Raw genomic sequence first — 24,566 nt, 5'->3', positions numbered from 1 at the left:
CGCGAGGCCCTTGCCGCGGGCGGCATCCCCTTGTTGCCGCCGCCGCCGCCAACATCATGCCGTCGTCGCCGCTGCGAGTGGCCGTGGTGTGCTCGAGTAACCAGAACCGGAGCATGGAAGCGCACAACATCCTCAGGTAGCCCTGCAGGGCATCCGCCCCGGCCCGTCCCCGGAACCCACCACCGCCCCCCACCCCACTACACCCCCGCGTAAACAGGCCTCCGGGTCCGCGGGCCCCCGCCCGGGCCGCCGAAATGGCCCCCTCCCTCTCAGCCCCCAACAAGCGCGGGGGGGAGGGGGGGTCCGGGCGGGGCGGGGGTGGGCGGAGGACGCACCGACTGTTGGCCCTTCCGGCTTCCTCCAGCCTCGCGGCCCCGGGGGCGCACTCAGAGTCGAAGCGGGGGTGGCGGGGCCCCCAAACCCCAACTACTCCACTTGTTTTCGAAACCCTGGACCTTCTTACTTCGGAAGTGGACGGCCGAGGGTGGGTCGTCGTGGGCCGCCTTCTACTCCTGAGACCCTCCCCGCCCCCCTGACCGGGTGTAGATGGGTGGGTGGGAGATCGGCCCCCGAGCCTCGGCCTCGGGCTTTCCTGGACCGGCGAGTCCGTGCCTCCTATTTTCTGCCTGTGCGTCAGTCGGCTCCCAAACCTTGATAAAGCGCTCACTGTGTGCAAGGAGCCGGCCCCGGCCCTGGGGATGCCGAGAAAGGCGCCAACAGCGCCCCCGGGGGCCCGGGGCGAGACCATCGGCCCGCTACTACTACGCACAAACCAGATAACACGGGATAAATGGGATTTTGGGGGAGAGTCTTTCTGTGGAAGGTGGGGATTAGCTCACACAGTGGGGAAGAACATACACAACCTGCCAGTCAGTCAACAAAGCATTAATTTAGTGTACTGCAGCAAGCCACTGGAGCACGAAAAAGTGCAACCCCTCCCCCCAAAAAAAACAAAACAAAACGAAAACCAGTCGGCCCCAGCCCTGGTGGAGCTCGCTGACTAAAGGGGAGAAGATCACGTGCGAACAATTATCCGCAAACAAGCTAAAGCCAAAATAAAGTGGAGGTAATTAACAGAAAGAAAACACTAGAATTAAAGGGAATTCAGAAGGTGAGGTTTTAGCTGGGACTTGAAGAAGGGTTGTTTTTGGGTTTTTTTTTTTGTTTTGGGGTTTTTTTGTTTTAAATAGAGATGGGAGATGGCCAGATTTCTTGTTAGGAAGTCTGAAAATGGTTACTTGGAGTCTGAGGATCTCAGTTCATTAGAATGTAAGCTCCGTGAGGGCAGGGAGTGTCGTTTTGCTGGTATTTGTATCCCCAATGCTTAATATTGCAGTTAGTAAGTGTTCATTAACTTTTAGGCCAGGTTCTGCCTCTTTGGATTTGAACACTGTGTCCCTCACACTGTAAGTGCTTAAATGCTCACCTTTTTATTTATTTTTTTTTCTTGGGCCCCTTCTTAGATTGATGTTTTTAAGTACATTTAAAAAGTCATAGGATTACCCAAAAAAAAAATTGTGTTGATGTTTTAAAAATGAGCCTGAAGTTAAAAAACCCCTCGCCCAATAAATAAATGCTTGTTGACTGACTATCGGTGAGCTGTGGGCAAATCATTTCATCTTTGGAGGTTAGTGAGGTAGCAGGCAATAAACAAGGGAGACTAGGAAAGGCTCCTCATAGAAGGTGGGATTTTATTTTATTTTGTTTTTAGGCAGTTGGAGTTCAGTGACTTAACCAGAGTCACACAGCTAGTAAGTGTCAAGTGTTTGGTCTGAGGCTGAATTTGAACTCAGGTCCTCCTGACTTCAGGGCTGGTGCTCTATCCACTGCACCACTTAGCTGCCCCTAAAAACAATTTTTCACATTTAACATTGCCCCCAGGAAGGTGGGATTTTAGCTGGGAACTTGAAGCCTTGGGAAGGCAAGAGATGATGACAAAGAAGGAGAGAATTCAAAGCTTGGGAAAGTCAGGAGAATTGGCATCATTGGATACAAGTTAGGGGGAGGTGGGGAAGGAAGGGAAGTAAAGTAAGGATACTGGAAAGGTAGATTAGAGGTCAGGGTAGGAAGATAGTTTTCTAAGATTTGCAGTTGCACGAAGAAAGGTTTCGTATCTGCAATAGTAAAGACCAGGTTCCTTATTGACAGCTCACTTCCTGTACAGGTGGAATCATGGGTCTTTACTAGAACAAACAACAACCAAAAAAACAAACAAACACTAATAACCAACCCAAAACAAATCAACATAAAAGGGAAGCACGGTGGATTCAGAACTGACTTTGGGAGTTTGTAAGTCCTGGGTTCAAGACTTGACTCTGGCAATCACTGTGTGACTAGACTTAACTCAGCAGTGCCATAGACCAATCTGTAAGGTTTATTGTAGAGGAGGGGTGGGTACCATCTGCATGGGGGCAATTTCCAAATAGGGAGTACCCAGCCCTCAAATACTGAGCTGAGGATGTAAAGACAACTAGAAAATAGTCCTGGCTTCAGTAAAGGTGTTTGGATCCTGTGGTGGGGAGGATACGCTTATGTAAACCTATGAGAGCTAGAGAGTGCTGACTGCTAAGGGAATGGGTCCGAAAAGGCTGCACACAAAGAATCCTTGGCAGAAACTGGGATTCTGAGGGCTGGAGATGAGAAGGGAATCCTATTGTTCAGTCTTGGGAGAGTGGGGAGGACACTCAGGTGGAAAGTTGAATGCCATTTTAGGAGAAGAGCTAGTGAGTCAATTTGGCTGGAGTCTAGTAAAGGAAGGAAAGTCATGTGAAAAAAGCTTGGGAAAAGGCAGGCAGGAGCCAGATGGTGTAAAGGCTGCCATGTAAAAACAAAGGCCCACAGTAACAGGAATCTGGATTTAAATAGCTTTCTTAAAATGTTCTTTTGTTAAATTTTATGTGCAACGTTTTCACATTTTCAGGTTCCATATTCAAAGTAAACTTTTGTAATTGCATTTTTTTCCAGCTGTTGTGCATATCTATTGTGTTCATACTTGGGATACTAATTAACATTCCAGTTTCAGCCTATCTTATGACCCAGGTGCTGCATGTTTAATAAAAGTTGAATACAGATTTGGTACAGTTTCTTTTTGCAAAATTTTTTAAGCAGTGTCTGGACCTATGGTTTCATGAGTATGGGAAAGGAAACTCCCTCCCTTAGGTTGCTCTCCAGGTGGGCTACTAGTAACTTGTTGCTAACAGTTGCTTGGGGTACTAGAGATTAAATGACTTAATTTGCCTATTATTCCAGCTACTTCTGAGGCAGGTTCTGAGTCCAGGTCTTCCTATCAGGAACTATCACCAAAGGCCCTTCTCTGTACTTTGTCTACTATATCTTACTACCCTTTAAAAAAAATCTTACTGCTTCAAAACCTGTTTACAAAATAGATTGGATACTCTCCTCATTGCTGATAAGATTTTAGCATTGATCACATTTTTCCACACAGTATTAGACCTGGAGGGAACCTGAGGGATCTCCTAGTTGAAGCAGCATAGGATTAAAAACATACTTTTTGTTTACCTAAAAAGAGGCATTAGGGAATGGATGCTGGGCTTGGGAATCCTAAGAAATTGGATATGAATCTTCCTATTAGACAGTTTCTAGTTGTGTCCCTAGGCAAATCTGTGTGGTCCTTAGGACTTCATTAAATCTTGGGTGGTTGCAGTCAACATTGATGGAAGTAATCTACAGATTTTTGGCCCATTTGTATTAAGTGTATGTTCTGTCTAGGGGGGAAATGCCCTTCTTTTATTCCTGTATTAATTGAGCATTAGATGCTTTCTATGTGCTGTCTTACTGGGAATTTCCAAAATTATTGCATCTATAGAGTATGTTGTAATTTCTAAAATAATCATTTTTATAGTCTCCAGAGAAGGAATTTGACAAAGAGATTGAAGTATCTCAGCCGCACTGCATAAAATCTATTTTTAATTTTTAATATTGGGGGGGGGATCCCAGCAGGATATTTTGAAATTAACAAGTAGATGTAAAAAATCACAAGAGTTGTCACACTTAGCTGTGATCCCAAAGTTTGTATAGTTACCACATTTAAATATCAGTCAAAGCTTATTATAAGCTTCATTTAGGGGAAGACATCATATATGTTTGGGTTTAAGACAATGAGATTTAATCCTATTAATGATTATCACAAGTGATCCAGGGGTGAGAAACCTGTGGCCACATATGACCCTGTAGGTCCTCAAATGCGGCCCTTTTTTTAACCCATAAAAGGATTTGTTCTGAAAAACTTGGACTCGGTCAAAAGTCTACACCCTTGGATTAAATCATGTCTACATAGCTACCTGTGTGTTTGGAAGAACTTACTTCAAAGCAATTTGCGCTTCATTTTTCACAATACATGATACAATTTGAAACTTATCATTTTCCAGTTATAGGCAGTCTAAAATGAACCTTGTAATATAGAAGACAAAATTACTAAATATTTCATATTTACTAATAACTTTAACCTCTCATTCAAAAGCATTTGCTCCCCCAGTTGGGTAAGGATGTGTGGGAGCAGCATTGAGTTTGTGTGGATGGATGGATGGATGTATATGGTGGGTGGGTGTGTATGCACATTTTTATATATGTATGTATAGAGCTTTTTTAATCCTACCTTTTATTTATTTTTATTTATTTTTTAAAGTAGCCCCATGGGTTCTTTGGGGATTTTATAGAGCACTATAACAAAGTGGAGTTGTGTAATGCATGGTAATATTTTGTATGATTAGCCTGTCCTTTGGGCCTACATTATGATATTTAAAATGAGTATAATTTGATGCCTTTTGTTTTTACATGAGTCATTTCTGGGGAGAGACACGTATTCCTTTTAACAGATAAAAACAGTTAAAAGGAATTTAGAATGTAACTTCACTTTATCCTCCCAAAAATTTAGGAGGAAAATGCTTAAAATAAAAATTCAGACTGGTAGCCAATATCATGTCCATAAATTTGAAGTTGATTTTATCTAACTTAGTTGGTGTAATTTTAGACACAAGAATGTAATTACTTAAATGTTTGAGTCCTGTATTTGGAGAGTGCTTTAAATATTTTAGAATAGTAATTAAGAATAGTATGTACAGGGCATATTGCAAATTGTCGATTGTGTCCTTTAGAGGACAAAGTCAGAACTTTGGGTCCCCTGGCAATGGCATTTATAGCCCTTGTATGTCTGACCCCACCCTCTTTCTAGGCTATTGACTTCAGGCCAATCCCCCACGGAGCCTGCGCCCTGCTGACTAGGCCTCTTCCTGTTTCCTTGGACAAAACATCCCATTTCCTGCCTCTGGGGTCTTTGCCCAGGCCTTTTTTACTCCAGGATGAAGTTACTTGTATCTCTTCTGTGTTTTTTCTTACCTGGATGGTCTGTTTTCCCCCAGTAGATTAGAGGTCCCCTTGAGCTCAGAGGCTGTTGTTTTGTCTTGATCTCTGTATCCCTAGCACCCAATACACAGGAGAAGTATTGAGTTTGTGGATTTAAGAGATTGTCTTCAGTCTTACCAAGCAATGTAATTACTATGCATGCATCATATCTCTTCTGGAATATAATCTTGGGTTCTATTCTATTAAAAATTAGAGAGGAAGGGGCAGCTAGATGGTGCAGTGGATTGAGCACTGGCCCTGAAGTCAGGAGGACCTGAGTTCAAATGTGGCCTCAGATGAAAACACTTGACACTTACTAGCTGTGTGACCCTGGGCAAGTCACTTAACCCCAATTGCCTCACCAAAAAAAAAATAGGAGTCTGAACAGAGATTATACCCCGCTTTACACATCAGCAAATTCATTTGGCCTTGACTGTCACCAGTGATATGTGTTGATTCAGAAAGGGCTCCTAGTTGTGGCCTCTTCTTGCTTTGGCCTTCCTTTTCAACTTTATTTCACACTATTCTTTACACACCTGCCTTCTCCCACCTCAGCTGTTTATTGGATTTGCCTCCCCCATGTCTGGAAGGTCTCTAAATTCTGGAGCTAGTTGAAATCCTTTGGGACCTAGCCGGGGTGCTACCTTGTGATTGACTTCCAAGCTAAGAAAGCCTTCCTTACCCAATCTTATACTTGATGGCTCTCATTTGTGCACTTTGGTTTTTCTACCTTGAATTAGATTATAGATTGTTTCATCTCCTTTCTCTTCCCTCCCTCCCCTAGTACATTTTAAGCTCCTTGAGGGGAGGGACTATATTTTAATCTTTGTAACTCAGTGCCTGCCACTGCCATGCATACATAGAAGGCATTCTTTGTTGAATATTTGCATTTGGAGGTTAAATTGATTCAGAGACCAAGTCCAGATGTAGCTGTAGTTCCTTTAAGAATTGATTTGAGTGTGACCTGTTTCCTTAGAAACTCATTTTCTGTTGTCCTTGGTGGATGAAACCGTCCCTTTGGAGCCAATTAATTTGACTTAAGTGCTGAAGAACTACAGGGATTATTAGTTAATTCTTAATTTTTAAGTAATGTTATTTTTCAGAAGAATGAAAATGTAGATATTTTTGCATTTGTAATGGCCCAGGACATTGTCTTCAATATATGATCCTTCTTAGTTTGAGGAATTGAAAATATTAGTCTTTTATTAGTAACTTTATACAACATTTTGAGGAGAAAGATGAACTGGATGTAGTGTAACAGCAGATGAGTAAGTCTGGTTTCAGACCAAAAACCTAACTCCTGGGAAGGTGAGATTAACCTGTAAATTAGACAATATACATTTTATTTGGGTTATAGTGGATTCAAAGGGTCATAGAATTTCAAGGTAATCTGGGTCAGCCCCCTCATGTTCTGGAGGAAGAGGACCAAAGTTAAGGGACTTGCCCAAAGTGTCACTGTCTCAGGGTAGCAAATGACAAAGGCCAGATTCCAGTCCAGGTCCCTGACTAGATTTGCTGTACCTTGAAAGCATTACCAGAGAAACTACCCAAAATAGGTTAATACAGATTTGCCCACTGATGTGTCCCCTTTGGTCCTGCTAAAACTTGGCAAAATAGGAGCTGGGTGTGAAAGCTCTTTCTAAATTGGTTTTCTAAGGTGCTTATAGTTGGTGGGTGATAATGTCAGCTGTGTTGGAAGGGCCAAGTTTTACTTCTCTACCTTTTTCCAATTGTGCTTATGTTAAATAGCAACCATAGTATTAAGATTCTTGTTCATAGATATTTGTAAAAGATTTAGCCTTTTGTGCTCTGGGATTGTGAAATCACCTAGTTAAAATCTCCATGAAGATTAACATAGTTAACATTTTTGATCTTAACACTAATATAGGACAATTTTAAAATGAACTTTATTGAATAAATTTTAAAGTTTAACTTTTACGAATATTTTTGTATCACCTATATTTTCCAATATATAACCTTTCCCAACCAGAGAGCCATTCCTTAAAACAGAATACAATAGTTTAGCCAAACAACACATGGAAAAAGTCTGATTTTAGATGATGTCATCCAGAGTTTACCTCACCTCTACAAAGAGGTGGGTATGGGAGGGGAGCAAGAAGGCAGAGTTCAGGGCTTCAACCATTTGACTCTTAATTTTTGAAATAAAAGCAGTTATATTTCCCAGGATGAATATTCTAGCCATCTTAAATGTGGTCATGTCAATTGACTTGTCAAAGTATTCAGTAATTGAAATTAGTATTTAGCTAGAGGAAATGGTTTGACATGAAATCTCTGCCCATTTATTATTTTATTATTTTTATTATTTCTCCAGCCATCAGGAATGTCATGTTCAATTGTTTTTTGTAAATGACATTTTACCCAAATAACACGTGCTGTCACATAATTTGCATGTTTGTATGAGATTCGAGGCTCATCCTCCAACAAATGCTGGTTAGCTATTTTATCACTGGAAAATTCTCTTGGGTTAAAGAGGCAAAGTTTCTAAGCAGTATCTTTCAACTCAGAGCGTAAGATACAGGATATCCTCTGTGGTTTATTTGTAAGGTTTTTTAAATTACCAAATTAATAAAATTAATTTAAAATTAGCAGGTTCTTAAAGCATATTATGACTTAATCTTTTCAGAATATCCAGTACTGACCACCTGTAGAATTGTCTGTTATCAGTAGAATTGGTTTTCTAATCGTTGGATGGAGTCATAAATACACATAACGCTTAACACACAAAATGAGAGGATTCTTAATGGCATAAATATTTTATTGTCCCACATTTTTCTTTACAGGGTTTTATAAGATAAGAATTATGTTGTTTTTTAATTTATATGTTATCAACATTTCAGTAAGTGAAATTTTAAAAATGCAATGTTTTTAGTAAACTTAAGTCCATATTACTGTGGAATTGAGAAATAAAAATATAATAAAACCTGGATAATGGTAATTTGTGGTTTTCTAAGTATGCACAGCTCTAGGCTGTTTTAGAAGGGAAAACTATTGGTTTTGAATTGGGGGAGGGGTGCAGGATTTTTCATGATTTGTTGGTTTCAGTTTCTACCTGGATTTGCATATTACTTAACATGTACTACTAGTTTTAAGCAAACCTGATCTGTGAAAATGCAACCTCTGAGGTTTTGGGGTTTTGGTTTTTTTGTTTTTAGAAATTATAATTATCCTTAGGATCCTGTATACCAGGGTTGTACAAACTCAAATAGAACCTAGTGTGTAAGGATCCCTGTGGCTGCATATTGATTTGGAAAATCCCATATTAACATTCTCTCATGCTGTGTCATATTTTTAATTTGTCAAATATTTTCAGTGACATTTTTATCTGGTTCAGGTACACTAGGGGGGTGTTTGTCTTGACAGCCTCAGTTGTACAAAATTTCTTTAGTAGTACCCTTCGCCTTCATGCTGCAGTACTGGCAAGCCTGGATCTCCATGTGCATTTTCCTTTTGTTTGTACAGATTAGGACCTAACCTTGTTTCTTACTGTGGGGGATTCTGTTCTGTGTTTTCCCATAGGAATTCTAAAAGACTAGCATGATACCTTTACAAAACTTTTGGTACATTTTAAATCTGTCAGATTGGGGAGATGATTTATACATCTTGCATTTTCGATATAAAATGAAGTCAATCTCAACTTTTGGAAAAACTCATTCCACATGTAATGTATACTGAGGGGTGGGGTGTGTGGAACATGGATGATTGGACTCAGAAGACCTAATTACAAATTTTGATGGCCCTTACCTAACAGTACAAATTTAAATATGTCTCTTGGTCTTTCTAGTTTCTCTCTACAAATTGGGAGTATTGGGCTAGATTTTTAAGGTCCTTTGTAGTTTCATGTTTGTGTCCAGTTGTCCCCTTCTCCATCCTGCACAGTGTTCAAAGTTTTCTATCTGATAATCCTGTTGTCATGAAGTCCTTTCTCTTATAAAGAAAAACTTTCAGTACCTTCCAATTGCCTACCCAATGAAGTGCAGACTCCTTAACCTGGCATTAAACAACCTTGGAATCTGGCTACAACCCAATTATCTTCATCTCACACTATTGTTCTTCTTGCACTCCATATTCCAGGTGGACAGCTAAAGACACACTTTAGTAACGTTATCCCTGCCAATCCAGTTTCTCAGTAACATTATAAAAACCAAACTTCCATTATGATGACTGCTCAAGTCATAAGTAGAGCTGTTGGTGACAATATAAACAAATTGTCACCACGGGATCATTTCCTGGGACTATTATACTCATTGTTCTTCATGCTCATCTCCCTCTTTCCCCTCCTCTCTTATGTAGCTTCCCGCCCATCCTAAATATTGTTACTGAAATCCTTTTATTAGAAAGTCAAATAGATGCAGTCTCCCCACTGAAACTTTTCCTCATCCTCTCAGCTGAAAAATCCTTCAGCTCATAACTCATTTCCAATGTATGTAGCATGTTCTGATAGTTTTGGACCAATTTTAGCTCCTCTTACATTCGTATTTGCAGTACCTGTGCCTAACACAGTGCCAGTCTGTGGGATTGGCACTTAATAGATGACTGTTGCCTTGCATTGTTTGAATTTTAAATTACTTTGGGCTGACTTGTCAGACCCTTAAAAATTGAATATCACATTTAAGCAAAGGGCACTGCCAGTTTGTGGTCATTGTGCACCTTGTTAATAAGTATTTTATTAGAACTGTAATGGCACATTTCATACAAATAACCTTTAACAACTTCTTTGTACTGTGATGACCACCCCTAAGTGATTCCATAAACAGAATCATGTTTAATTTGAAGGAAAGAAGTTCTTTTCACTAAAATCTGCTCTGGCTACCAACCCAGCCACCATTGCTCTTGTCCAAACACCCCACACTCCCACCCCAAGAACTAACACACACTTTTTCTCTGTGTGTGTATGTATATGTGTGTGTATGTATGGATGGAATATAATAATACAGAAACCTTACTCTAGGGTGTCCCCAGTTTCCGTATTATTCAGATAGAACATGGGAGGTAAGTAGTGAGATAGATGGTATGAGGTCATAGTTTATCCTAACATAAAATGTTCACAGGAATGTGTTAACCTCTTCACTGGCTTTAGGGTTTGATTACAAAACCTTCATTCAAACCAGATAACATCCTCTGTTCTCACAGTACAAAATGTAGATTCCTTTTGTGAGCACCTTTCCCTAGTTAGCCTATCATTTCTTTCCTCTTTCAGATATTTGTGCTATGTAATCAGATATTAAACTCAGCTGCTTCTCATGTCCTTCCCTTGCCTTGTTCTTCCCCCTCCCAAACAGAAAAAGAGAATTAAATGTTCACTCAGCTGTTATATATTCATTCAAAAAAACCCCCAAAACTTTTGACTGCTTTCTACAAGGCCTTGTAGTTCCCACTGATAGGTAAGTAATGTAGGCAGGGCAAATTTCTGAAGCAACCCCTATGAGTTTCTGCATTATTTCCCCCTTTCCTCCCTAATCTTATCCTAGTTCTCCCTAGAAGTGAATTCTGTCCCATTCTATCATCTAGGCAGTGTAAGATAAGAGAAGGATTAGGGACATTGAATGTGCTGGATAGCGTAAAATTGATTTAATTTTTTTTTAATTTTAATTTAATTCTCTGGAATGTTTTGCATTAGATTAAAAAGTTAAAATTTCCATTTGGATTAGAAGCTTCTGAGGGTAAACATTGATATTTACATGTCAAACACATTCATAATTGTCCTTTGGATGGTTTGTCTAGTTGGTGCTTTCACAATATAGCCCATGTTACTATCTGAAATATCATTGAATAGTAACTAATGCAGTTCTTTCTTGGGGTGTAATCATTTGGACTGGCCCTCTGCTTCAGTGATGTGGACCACTGAAGCCACTTACTGGTCACTGCCCTCCAGACAATGATTTCTTTGCCCTTTCCGTTATAGGAATATACAGCGATTAGTCAATGGAATGAATTATATTGCATTTTGGATAAATTTCAAGGATTAACTGACTTCATCTTTGGCTATATGACAATGTATAGCTTTCCTCAGCCCCCACTCAGTTTGTGTCTATTATCAATACTCTTGCCCAGACTAGCCTCTTCATTGGTCTTCCTGCCCTCAGTCCACCCTAAACCACCCTCTACCTAGCTATCAGATTAATAGGCCCCAAAGCACAGATTCCATTTATTCCTTTTAGCCTCTAAAATCACAACGAAGTGCTCATAAAGCCTATCACAGTCTTGGACCGCCCCGCCCCCCCCATCCAGCCTTATTGCAGTTATTCTCCACACTGTGTCCCAGCCAAAGGCGGCCTTGCTGCTTCCTGTGCTTGACCTTGGCACCTCCCTTTTCCCTGCCTTAGCACAAGCTGTTGTTGCCCAGACCTGGAATGTATTGCATTCTATGCTGACTTGAGGGCAAGGACTAAGAATTTTGTTTTTGGCTTCCCAGCACCGACCACGATTCCATAGTAGGAGCTTAAATCTTGAATCAAATCATCACTTTTATCAGGCATTTGTTTATGGAATTTTTTTTTTTTTTTTGCATCTGTTGCTGAAAAGATTTTGGAAAAACAATGTAATATTTTATTTGATAAATCTATATTAAATTCTACATAGTAACAAGTTAGCAGAGTACTCTTAAAAGTTAAAGGCATTATCCCTGAACTCAAGTTGACACTCCTCAAGGGCAGGTGAAACACTGATAGATGAACTATAATGAAGGAAATATGACATATGTAAGAGAAGGGCAGGACCATTTCCTATGGGGTTTTGGGTGTGTTAGGTGGGAAAAGAATGGGAATGTGAAAGGTTTCTTGTTAATAGTTAAGAGGAAGAGTCAACCTCTGACTGCATTATTAGTTTTGGTAGATAAGTTATGACACTTGGACCAAATCTTAAAATGAGAATTCTTGCTCATTTAAGATGTTGTTACTTCTCTCAGTGCTTTGTTTTAATGGTGCAAAGCTGTGCAGAAAATTTGGAAACAGCAAAAGATTTCTGAACACACAAAGACCAAAAATTAAAAATCAGAGGTGTGATGGATCCCTGTTGCATCCTGCAACTTCACTGCAGCCTTGGTTTTGAACACAAAGCATGTGTACTTTGCACTGCAAATTTGTGCCCTTGGGCCACTCAACAAGAAAATGCCAAAAGGGGTCACCAGAGTGGAAAAAGTTTTAAGAAGCCCTGGCCTAGACCTTTGGTGGTGTGGCAGTGCTTCAAAATGACTAATACTTTCCCCAAACATCAAACAGGATTGTCTTGGCTGGGGATATGTAAAATGCCAGGGAGATTTTCTAGGAGCCTATTGTATTACTGCTTCGGTTAGGAGCATGATTGATTGATTTGCTGTTCTGTGCAGAACGAAGTTGTTTTAAGACAAGTTACTGTAGAACTTCAAATTGGAGGATTTCTCACTTCTCCAAGTTACCACCGTTTCCCAGCAGTTCCTACTGAGTTAAGGGTGGTGTTGATTGTTAACCAGCAGTGCTTTGGGGGTTGTAAAGTCAGTGAGAAAGGGCTGAGAGCTGCTAGAAATTAGTTGAGGATGTCCTTACCTGACAACTTTGGGTGTGAAACCTTGTACAATGTGAGTCTTGGAAGAGAGGTGACTGAATTTAAAATGAAACGAATATTTTCCGGGAAGTCATATGAGTTAAAATTGTTGATGGATGGAAGGTAGATCAGAAAATAACAGAGACAAAGCAAAATTCAGTATTCCAACATTTTGAATTATTCCACACTGCTGTTTTCATATTGACAATGAAGTGTAATAGACTAGAGCATTAATGTTTTTTGAAAATCACTTGTCTCTGAAGTGTCAAGCTAGTTGGAAGGGTGGAATTTTATTTACATTTCCTCTCTACAGCCTATAAAGAAACCTTTCAGACAACTTTCCAGGAACACTTGTTGCTTAAAGCACTCTCTTTGGACTGCAGGTTGGCTGCCATGTTGCTGGGCCAAGGCAGTATGTGGGCAGACTTTGCACAGTTTTGAGCATGTTGACATGAAGCCTATGTTCATAATTCCAGCCCCGTTTTAAAGTTGGGCTTATATTTATGACTCAACATAGAAAAATTGCTTTTTAGTTTTGTGTTAACAGATCTTTATTCATTCATTCATTTATTTATTGTAGTACTCAGAGCTGAAATGCTCGTCATCACAGATTTGGCATTGTTCCCCAGTGTAGACTCCTGGACAGTGTTGGATTATTTAGCGTGGGGGGGGGGGAACTGAATATGTGGCTTTCCTTCTATCTGGAAAGTACTACTTTTTCTAACCTGAGAGGCTGAACTTTTAATCATTCATTTGAAACCGTAACCAAAAAAAAAAAAACCAGGTGGTTCATAAGCAGATGAGAACTATTTATGGTGAGAAATCCATTTCAAGGGAGGAAGAAATAGTCAAAATGGGGAAAGGGAATAAGATGCTCTTAAGAATTGTGAGTTTTGAGTAAATAGTTTCTTTATCCAAAATAGGTACTAGAGTGTTGTTGTTGGCCTATCCAAGGTTCTTGGCTAGTATTAGAAAGATTTTCAGAACCTAAATAAGAGCCTTGATGTTAATCTCAAGTTGCTTATTCAGAGAGTGGGACTGGATGGCTTGGGCAAGTACTTTTTATCTCCTTCGACCTAGCTTTGCTCCTCTGTAAAATGAGGCAAGACTAGGAAGTACATGGCTGGTGGGCTCTGTTGACTAGCATCTAAGACCTTTTGGAACTTCAATTTTGCTAGTATGATATATAATTTCTGAGTTGTAACAAAGCTAAAATTTTTGGCATTAAAATTTATAGTGATTTAAATTTAGTAGTAATTTGAACAGGTGTTTCAGAGTCAGGTGGTGAATCTGAAATTCCTATGAAAGGTAGCATCAAATTGTTAAGAATGCTTATGTGGACTCTTAAGATCCACATTGCATAATTGACCAAAATAAAATTTTAGAAACCTTAATGAAGTGGGAAAGTGAGATCACTTTTCAAAATATTAATCAACTTCTGAAGCAGCATTTCACTGCTGCTCAAACCTTTGAGCTAAGCACGATTTTTCCTGACTCAGAGCTTGTTTTGTTATCAGGGTTAGTCTTTTAAATCATTGGTTGTGAAAGAGTGAGCAGTAGTCATTGGCTTTGCTACCGTCTTACTTAACAGATCTATTATAGTTACTATTAAACTGGAAAGGAAGCTGAGAGAGGAGGCTATGTAATAAAGGAATGAGCCCACAGTATATGAAGGGCTTTGACAAAGGATGGTCAACTAAAGGCAGCAGTAAAAGAAACAGATTTAAAATTCAATCTCTCTCTCTCTCTCTCTCTCTCTCTCTCTCTCTCTCTCTCTCTCTCGCACACACACACTCACACACTCTCAGACACAGACATGATTTTCCTGGTGGTTATAGTAAACCTTAGAATGGATTATGATGTGAAAGGTTGTAAAGCTTGAAAAAGTTTTTAAAATTTCAGAATCTCTGCATTGGTAAGTATTGGTCTTTAATATGAAGGGAGGGTAGGGGGCACTGTCTAAATGTCTTCCCAGGGTCTCATCATTTACACTTGATGGTTCTAGAACATTTCTTCAATTGTGCTCATGTGTTAAAAAAAAAAAAAAAAAAAAAGTTGTCAACTGACTGTAAGACCTTTTAGTGTAGCAATTTTAAGCAAAGCCTTAGTGTTTCAGAAGTCTTTTAGAGTGTGGGAACACAGGTTGTGAAATAAAGTCTTTTTAGGGAGTAGGATGCCTAATTTGAGGGTATTGTTTAGATTTTTCATAAAGGAAATGACCTCATGGTGGTAGAATAAAGACTCTTTTGTCTTTCTGAATCTTTTCACCTTGATATTTTTGATATCTATGACATTTTTCATCACTAGTAACATTGAGCATTATTATTAAAATAGAAGGTATTAATAACTGGGACAAAAACTTTCTCTAGGCAAGTATACGCTAACATTTTCCTCCCTTAACATCATTGCCCCCATCCAAACTAACAGAATTTTGAGTCAGTTAATCTAATTGAAATTTTTTCTTCTTCTTGTGTCTTTCAGCAAACGAGGATTCAGTGTCAGATCCTTTGGAACAGGAACTCATGTGAAGCTTCCAGGACCAGCACCAGACAAGCCGAATGTTTATGATTTCAAAACAACATATGATCAGATGTACAATGATCTTCTTAGGAAAGACAAAGAACTGTATCCCAGTGGAATGCCCTTTTAAAAAACCCAATATGGTCATCTTTGGAAGGTGTAATTCATTATTTAGCATATGGAATATGCCTTAGCTTGGCCTTAAGTTTGTAGGGAGGTATTCTACATGAAAAGGGAGGAGGACTTATTACTTGTTTTATACCTTGCTAAGGTTAAATAGTGCGTGCAATCCAAACCCTCCCACCTTTTTTTTAAGCAGAGTAGTATATTTAATTTTTAAAACTCCAAGTCATAACTTAATCGTCTCTTGGTACTTTGCTGGATTTTCCCAGTGTGGAATCCAGTCCTGGAAATGGAAGCATTGAGGAATACTGACCTGAAAAAAATTAAAATCATGATTACTTTAGTAGAGCCTAAAGTTTAGGTATAGTATTAAGCAGAGTAGACTACCTAGAAGTGCTTTTCACATTACTCTGTCTATATCATTGGCTGACACGTTGCTGAGAGGCAGCAGGACGTAATGAATGAGGGTAGACCTTCGAGTCAGGAAGACCTTGGTTCAAATCCTGCCTCTAACACATCCTGGCTTTGTGACCATGGGCAAGTCGCTTAACCTCTCATTGCCCCTGTCCAGTGTCTCCAGCTAACTTGTAGATGAGTTTGTGGAGCTGCTTTGGTGGGAGAGGTTTCCACATTGGGAGTTGGCCACACTGATGAAATTACAGGTCCATCCTACCCCTACCCTTACTCCCTAACCCAATAGTGTTTTTGCAGAGCCATGTACACTGAGGAGGACCAGAGGGAGAGGGCTCAATATAGGGCCAAATGTGGCATGTTGGAAGCAAACAGTATTGGTAGAAATCCTTCCCTTGGAAACTTTTGATGAAGAGAAAAATTGGATTTAATGAGATCTAGCCAAAGAGTAGGTTTTAAAAAGATTTTATGATTATAGCATTAAGACTTAATTGTCTTAATAGATATTTGACCTCCAGTTTTCACACATTTTGTCTCACTGGAAAGTCAGCTGTGTCCCATCCTTGACTTTTACCTCACTTTCTTGATTTTATGAGCAATATTTAAGAGATGGGGCCCAAATTTCAGGGAAATGTAGCTAAAACTGATACAAATATGCAAATCCAAAAATTAGCATCTTTTGACATCAGAGCTATTGCCGTCTTTGGATGAATTAAAAATGTTTTCTACTTGTATGTAGGTTACTTAGGTGGCTGAGAGTATGTCTCTGAAGGTCGTTCTAGCTAAAGTGTTAGATTGGAGCACCGCAAGATCCTGGGGTTTGTTGCATCGTGTCCTCTCCTCTCTTCTACCTCCCTTCCCTTCCCTTATTTAATTTTGCTTGTTTTTTTTGTTTGTTTGCTTTTTATTTTTAAAGGTAAACAGCTAGCTCATTCACCAGTGCAATGTAAATAGATCTGATGTTCATGTTGAAAACATCCACATGGGTTACCCTGCATAATCTGGTGTTTCCATTATGCAATGGCAAGAGGAAAATCATTTTTGACATGGGGCCGTGTAGCCATGTGGTGGTAACTCCTTTTTGAAACTTGGCATCTTGAGCATGGTCATCATTGAATGCACACACTCTGCACTACCCAACATCCTTGGGGCAAGAGAGGCGTATCTTCAAGTCATCATTTCCCCTGTAACTGAGAAGCAGCATTCCATTTGCCATATTTCTTCATCTTAGTAACCTAAATATAGTTGGCAAATTAGTTGTAAATAATACATTTGCCCATTCTGCTCTTGCTATGTTCCCATGATAGAGGGCATTAACTATAAAACCTTATTTTAGAACTCCATAAACTCTAAACTCTGGCCTCAGCTGCAGGTGTTAGTAGCTTACATTCTGTGGCAATAAGTCCATTTTATTATTCCACTTTTTTGTGAAATAGATACCAAATTTTTGAACTGGATGCCTCCTATCATTGTTAGAAATGGGCAGCAATCACAACAATGTTTCACACTACTAGTGTTTCTTCATTATAAATCACTGTATTTTTCCAAATATATATGAATTGAATCCTGTCTTCTAGTTTTTAAACTTAATTTTTGAAGAAAAAAATTGCTATTCCTTATAAAATAAAAATACCTTGATTTATATTTGAATCAATATAGTATTTTTAAAGGCCAAAACTTAGCCTTTAAATAGCCACATTTGGGTGGGAGGAAAAGTGGAAGGGGCTATCTGCTGCTTTATGATGACCAAATGGAGAGTTCTCCAGTTCCAAGGTACCCTCTTAACCTGTCCTAAGGGGGAAGTGCTTGGTGACCAGGAAGAAAACAGCATAGGGCTTTTCATATTTGGGGATCCTGCTGGGAAGTGAGCTCCTTACAGGTCGGGACTCCCTGTGAATGAAGAGTTGAGAAACAAAAGGGTCCCAAAGGACCCAGAGTAGGACCACACACGCAAAGCAGGAAGTGGAGGTAGAGTAAGCGGAGTGCATTGAAGGGCTGGCACTGAGTAGCCATGTGACCACTGGCAAGTCCTTTGGGGCTCACTTTCCCCATCTATAAACAGGGAGAGGGAGTTGAATTAGCTGTGTGACCACTGGTAAGTCCTTTCTCCCTCTCTGGGCCTCAGTTTCCTCATCTGTCTAAAGAGAGGGAGGGAGTGGGGATTTGCTTTCTTCTAAGGTCCCTTCCAGCTCTAACATTCTGTGCTTCTGTGAGTGATAGGATGGTGGGGATGGTTAATGGTCAAAGGACTGGAACATTGTCACAACGTTGGCCTTTGTGGGAGCCTGCTCTCCACAAGAGGTGAAGAGATAGGTCGCAATGGCTTCCTTATGTCCTAGGGGTGCTGCTATCACTGTCTGGATCTTCCTTGTGCTTGGGAACATACCCACTGATTTCACTTTTCTTCGGAAGTGGGGTTTCTGTTCTCTTAGGTGGGTGGGGAGGGTAGGAGGAAAAGGACAAGACTGGGCTTGACAGATACATTATTTTTGTTATTTGATGAGAGGTTTTTGACTAAACCGCTCTCAAGTACATCCTTTGACCTAGTCGAGCAAGTGACATCTCTTCGAAAAGAATTCATTCCAGCCCTTGGTGAGATGCTGCAGAGGTGGACGTCAGTCTGAGGTGGCATGGGGGAAGCAGCCGAGGTAAACCAAAGCAAAAACCCAAGACCGGACACGTGTCGGATTAGGAATGGTGAGGTGTGTTACAGCTCCCGTCTCCTGGTCCTAACAGACTCCGTGCACATGTGATTCACTGCCTCATTGGGACACAGCTGCAACCCCTTCCCACCTTCCCCCTGTTTTTAAGTTTTAAAGGGGAAGGAAAATTAAATGGGCCAAGTAAGATGAGGGATAAGATTAGTGGGAAAAAAGATCCAACCAAACATTCCGTGAATGAAGCAGCAGGTGGCCAGTTACCTTCCTCAGAGGAAGATGACCTAGAACATCCATAAAGACAGCACAGTGTGTATAAAATAATAACCTGGGATTACTGAAAAGAACTCCTTAGTTACCCTTCCAGATTTAACAAAAGAAACATCTCTTTCATTGCTCATGTTGTAATTTTACTTGAAGGATGTATTTCAGTAGGAAATGGACATATATACAGGCAGAACTGAATCAATTTTGACACGAACTAGTACAGGCATTTAACTTCCTATTCTACTAAAACACTGGCTTTGTCTTTATAGGGACAGTTTAGACTTAAAGAGTTGAGGTCTAAATAGCTAGCTTCAAGATTAACAGGTTTTTTTTTCCCCTAATTTTTAAGTGGTACCTTTAGTTCTCATATCATATTCATTTCCAAATAATATCCATTTCCCTTAAGTATTAGCATTTTCTGACTATTAAACAATAACTTTAGCATTTATATCACCTTCATTTTAAAATATATCCCTCTTTAAGTCACATTTTAGGATGGGGGTGGGGCAGGTTAGGGTTCTTTATGTAGAAGATGAGTTTTTTAGGTTAAAATACTTCATTGCTGAAGAAATCAGTTGACATTTATGCAGTGCTTTGCAATATACTTTACAGTAATTTGAATCACAATAAAACCTACAGAAGTAAATGCCATCTTCATTATACAAATGAGAAAACAGATTTAGAGAGGCTCAGTGCACTGTCCCCACATAGATCTTGAGATTTTAGTTTTAGATCTTGAAAAGAGATCTTCAGAGGCTGCAGAGTCATTTTCCAGGTGAGGAAACTGAGTCACAGAGGTTAAATGACTTGCCCAGGAACACATAATTAGTGTCTGCAATTGGAACCCAGGTCTAAAATGAAACACCAATACCAGGTGTCCTCTGTGATACTGATTGTATACCACCTTAACTTGTCACTGGAATGAGCCATTGGCTTATAGTTTTAAATTATTTTTCCCTACTGTGGAAACATTTCAGATCGGCTCTTAAGAACTGAAAGTGTTGACCCTGAAATGTCACCAATTTAAGATCATCTGAGGTGAGAGATGGCTCCCGTAAGGACAGTTTCTTCTTAATTGCATTGAGAAGTAGAAATGTTAACCTTTTTAAATTAATAGAAAAACTTGAAATTTTTCAAATAGAAATTCTTGAATTTTCTTTTTTTCCCTTGTTGTCTCACCTTAACTATATTCATAACTTGTAGAGATGAGGTTCTTTTCTCAATTTCTACAAGAACAACAAAAATTCCTTTTTCACATTTTGGCAGTGTTCTTAAGACAAATTTCATTAATTTTTATAGGCTTTAGAGTTAAAATTTGCTGCTTCAGGTGGTTCTGTAATACTTTTTCACCATCCAGATATACAAAGAACAACCTTGGATACTTGGAACACTATCAATTAAGAGCCCAATTTCAAATAAGTGGAAGGAAGAATAATTTAAAGCTATAACCTAATTGACTCTTTTCATTAAGCCTTTGCCTGAAGCTTGGTACATTTATTTCAGGGAGCTTAGGGGAGAAGGGTAACAGCACTCATCTGTACAAGGGGGGAGTGAGAGGTGTGGATTAACCATGGGAGAATTGCCAAGTCCAGCAGCAGCTGGTCATCCAGGGGATAGTGAGTGAAGCATTTTTGAGCCAACACCTTTAAAGCTAAGCTGATGATAAGAGGTTATGGGCCTTCTCTGATCGAGAAGCTGTCATAACCTCCCTTCTTAAAGGGATTGACTAGAGGCAGTTGGGATTAAGTAGATTCGTGATTCTGCTGTGCCCTGGAAATCCAGAGATAGGAGTTTGCATGCCATCTGTTTAAACTGACTGGGCGGCCAAGGACAAGCCATTTCCTCTCAGCCTCTGAATCAGCTTCTCTAAAATGCGGGTAATAATGATGATCCTCATATTACCTGCCTCCCAGTGTTCCTGGATAGAAAATGCTTTGTAAACCATAAAGTCTTAACAGTGAATTACTAATAAAAATAATGCTGTCATTTGCTAAGGATCGGGTCTGGACCTGTGATTTCCCTGGTATGTGGAACTCCTGTGGGTGTGAGTTCCCCATACACTCAGTACTGGTCCAGATCATTTCTGCAACTTAAAGCCTTTGAGAGTTGCATAGAGCACTGAGATGTTAAGTGACTTGCGCAGGGTCACACAGTCCGTTTGGGTCAGATTCAGGTGTTGAATCCCGATCATCTCTGGCATGGAGGCCAGCTTTTTATCCCACTATTCTAGCTTCTAGCAAATATGAACTTGGGGAAACATTTGCCTAGCACTTGTAACGTTTTCAACTTAATCTCACATCTCATTTGAGCCTCAGCTCTGAGGTGGGCAGGAATTATTCCTATTTACGGATGAAGAAAAAATATGAAGGATTAAAGGGCATTCCTAGGGTCGGATGGTGAGTAAGTGTCAGAGCAGGGACTAGGAATCCTAGTCCAGTGCTCTTTTTTCCTTTATGTTACAGTAAGCAGAATGATTATAGTGAGCAGAATAGGTAAGGCTTGGCCATCTCATTGGTCAGGTTGGGGGGAGAAATTATCATTAGGATACAATAGCCAGTGTGGAATTATTGTAAATGAGGACAGTTTCCTCTGTTAGGTTTCAGTGCTGAGGCAGTACCTGGCCTTCTAGACCAATGGCCTCAATCTCAAATGGGAGTGAGGGCACCCAACCAGGAGGCTGCTGGTTCTGACACCTCTCTGCTAGAATACACATTGTGTTCAAATGATCTTTCTGAAGTTCCCTCTCCCCTGTGGCTCTTTAAAAATAAAAGGTGGTGTTTCATTAGCCATTTAAAACATGAAAACAGCTTATTAGACTTCATTTCAAATACTGAGTGGTTATCACAAAATGTGTATAGCATTTGGAAATAGAAAATACAAATTTTGTTTTAAAGAAAAAAATTGTCCCTAAGGTCGTAGATAGTAGGATTTCTAATGATAGGATTTGAGAAGCCTAATTCATTAGAAATTAAAGTGACCAAACAAACTTAAAAACTGCAGAAGTGTAATTTGTCATAAACCCCCATTAATTCACTTGATAGAGGCGAAGCATACAAATTTGCAATTGACCCACTGTACAGAGTTTTCCTCTAATTTACTCTCCATTCCCAAAACTTTTAGAGATTTTGTTGCCTCTTTTTAACAATACTGTCATTTTCCCTTGATTCTGCTCCCACTATCAAACCCTTCCATGTAACAACCTTAAGGATGATACACATTATCTGACTATTTCCTTCCAATTCCAGAGTGATGCACCTTGATAGCAGGGAGGCACTTCATTATCCCTTGTCTGACACCGAGGCTGTTCATTTTCTAATTTCACTATTTAAGGGCACGTGGAGATGGTTGTTGGGCTTATTTCTGCTCACTACCTCAACAGACACATCTTAGTCTGGAGTGGAGGAAGAAAAGGACAAGATGAGAAAGTATGTTCTTCAATGATAGGAGGGGGAAGGCATCTTAAGGTTTAGGTCCCAGGTTTGGAGCTGAATGCATACCACAGTGCTCAGGTGTAAACTTTTAAGGACACTAGTGACACTTTCTACAACCCTGGTTAGTATCTTGTTTAATAATTTTAGGCTTTCACTTCAATCCAACCAAACTTTAGTAATTGAAGCTCATTTCCTCTTCTGTAGAGATGGTTAGTGATCATCCTGTCATTCTCATTGTTCATCATGATGCTTGAAATGACTCAAGCCTCCTGAATCACAATGTAACCCTACTCTTATCCAAACCACACTCCACTGACTCAACATTTCTTTAGAGCTTCTGTCTTCCATCTCTTTAATCATACTCTACAATTTTTCTAGTATTTTAAAACCATGAATGGTATTCTCCTGTTGCCAAGTTCTACAGTAATCCTTTGATCTCATCATCAGCCTCATCTATTCCCTGGTCTTTTTCGACATATCTTCAACCAGCTAGTCTTTCCCCGTCCATTATTTGGTTATCTTCTATTTTGAGAAGGGAGTTAATCAGCTTTACAAATGGAACATGTTTTAAAATTAGACTCAATAGTAAATCTATAATAGATCCTTTTTTCATACTGTACTCTCAAGTGTTAGAGTTTTTGTTTTTAACATTTAGAAAGTTATAATTTTGGCTTTAATTTGCCAAAGATGAGTCCAAATTATTTGGTTTAGTAGATCTGCAGATTTCTGTCATCATATGTGGTGATTGGTTGGGACTCAGACTAGTTGACTGTAGAGAGTAGTGGTAGCTAATTTACACAGACCCATCCGGGTGCTTTGGGGCACATTATTAATACCTTGAAGCAGAGACCAGTCCTAATTACAAATGATAAAGGGGCCTGTGAAAATTCATGCAAGTTAGTGAATTGACAGTTCAGTTATTTTGCCAAATTTCAAATCCCTCTTGCAGCTGTCTTTGATGTCTTCTCTGAAAAACATCAGGTACCATCTGGTTAAGGCTATTAATGGTCCTGTCGGGCATGAAGGCGGGTTGCATTCCTAGGACACTGATAGGTTGGTACTGGAACTGACTCAGTCTTTAGCTTTTTTTTTTTTTTTTTTTTAAACTAGGACATCCAGCCTCACACTTTGAGTAATGAACAGACAGGAAATTCAAAGATGCTGGTGTCCAGTCCTTCTCAGGGACAAGCACTGAAGCACTCCATTTTGGGGTGATTTTTGCCCATTTGGTCATTTTGGAAACTTGGACACTTTTATCAAGTTGTTACATCCTTTCCTAGATCTATGCTTCTAATTACCGTGATTAGAAAAGTGGGCGGTCCCATTTAGCAGATAGAATAAATTTACCCAAAAAACTTTGGGAGGACCACTGGCATTTTAGCACTATTGGGCCAAAGGCAACCCTGCCTTGGTAGTCCTGTATAATAGCAGTTTTGATTCTAGTGATAAGCTACAAGTACCTTGACTAGGAATTGATGTAATTACTGTCACCACTTTGCTAGGAAAAGAATGGATAGAACTCAGCTGTGGTTTACCCTCTGGATATTTGCATTACAACTTAAAGACAATGAAAGAGACCATGCCTTTTTCGTTCCATGTCAATACATTGTCTTTCACATATCCTATAATAGCTGTTATGCAGTGAGTAAATGATGACTGTAAACTCTCATAGGCGCTTTTTTTTTTTATTTGCAAGGTGTCAGACATATCAACTCGATGGGCCAATACCTTAAGTCAGTTCTTGGAAATTTACTCATGCAGCTGCTTAGACAAATGTGCCAATGAGCTAGCATGAGTTTTTAGTAGGACACCTGTGCTATTACTATGTCTAGTATGTGATTCCTTGGTCATCATGGCCCGAACAAAGGATTTCAGTGACATCTGTGTCTCAGAAATCTGTTGCAGCAATGTTTATGATGTTTGTAGCATATTTGCTACGGCTGAGTTTTGTACCCCACCCCAGTCATAATAATGTCCTGGTATATCTGTGACCTCATTAATGTAGGTGTCCTTGCAGTAACGCAGTGGGCCAAACACCTTTCTTCCTTTGAGTTGTCTTGAGATGGAATGGCTGCCATCTGTTGATTTTTCTCTCTTAACCATGGGACCAATCCATCTTTTTTTCAGTCATACATTTTTTTGATGATACTTTTTATCCCTTTTCCATGTACTTGTTTCTTTGTTATCGTTTGGCCAGGTGGGACAACTGCCTCCATTGGCTGAGCATAGATAGTCCTTGTGTATATCTGTCTCTCAA

At 39.7% G+C, this 24,566-nt stretch overlaps 1 protein-coding gene across 1 annotated transcript in view; it reads left to right on the top strand.

Annotated features, from left to right (window-relative positions):
- SSU72 (SSU72 homolog, RNA polymerase II CTD phosphatase) overlaps positions 1-24,566 on the top strand; it is a 45,428-nt gene continuing 20,862 nt past the window's right edge. The window contains exons 1-2 of the mRNA XM_027855437.1: positions 1-136; positions 15,382-15,525. Coding sequence (XP_027711238.1) covers positions 57-136; positions 15,382-15,525 — 224 coding nt within the window. The 5' untranslated portion in view covers positions 1-56. The remainder of the gene's footprint in view (positions 137-15,381; positions 15,526-24,566) is intronic.

This window comes from Vombatus ursinus, unplaced genomic scaffold (assembly GCF_900497805.2).
Source record: "Vombatus ursinus unplaced genomic scaffold, bare-nosed wombat genome assembly UNPS02010822.1, whole genome shotgun sequence".
Classification (NCBI taxonomy): Eukaryota; Metazoa; Chordata; class Mammalia; order Diprotodontia; family Vombatidae; genus Vombatus; species Vombatus ursinus.
Note: the sequence above shows the minus strand (reverse complement) of the source record. Positions and strands in the feature narration are given on the sequence as shown.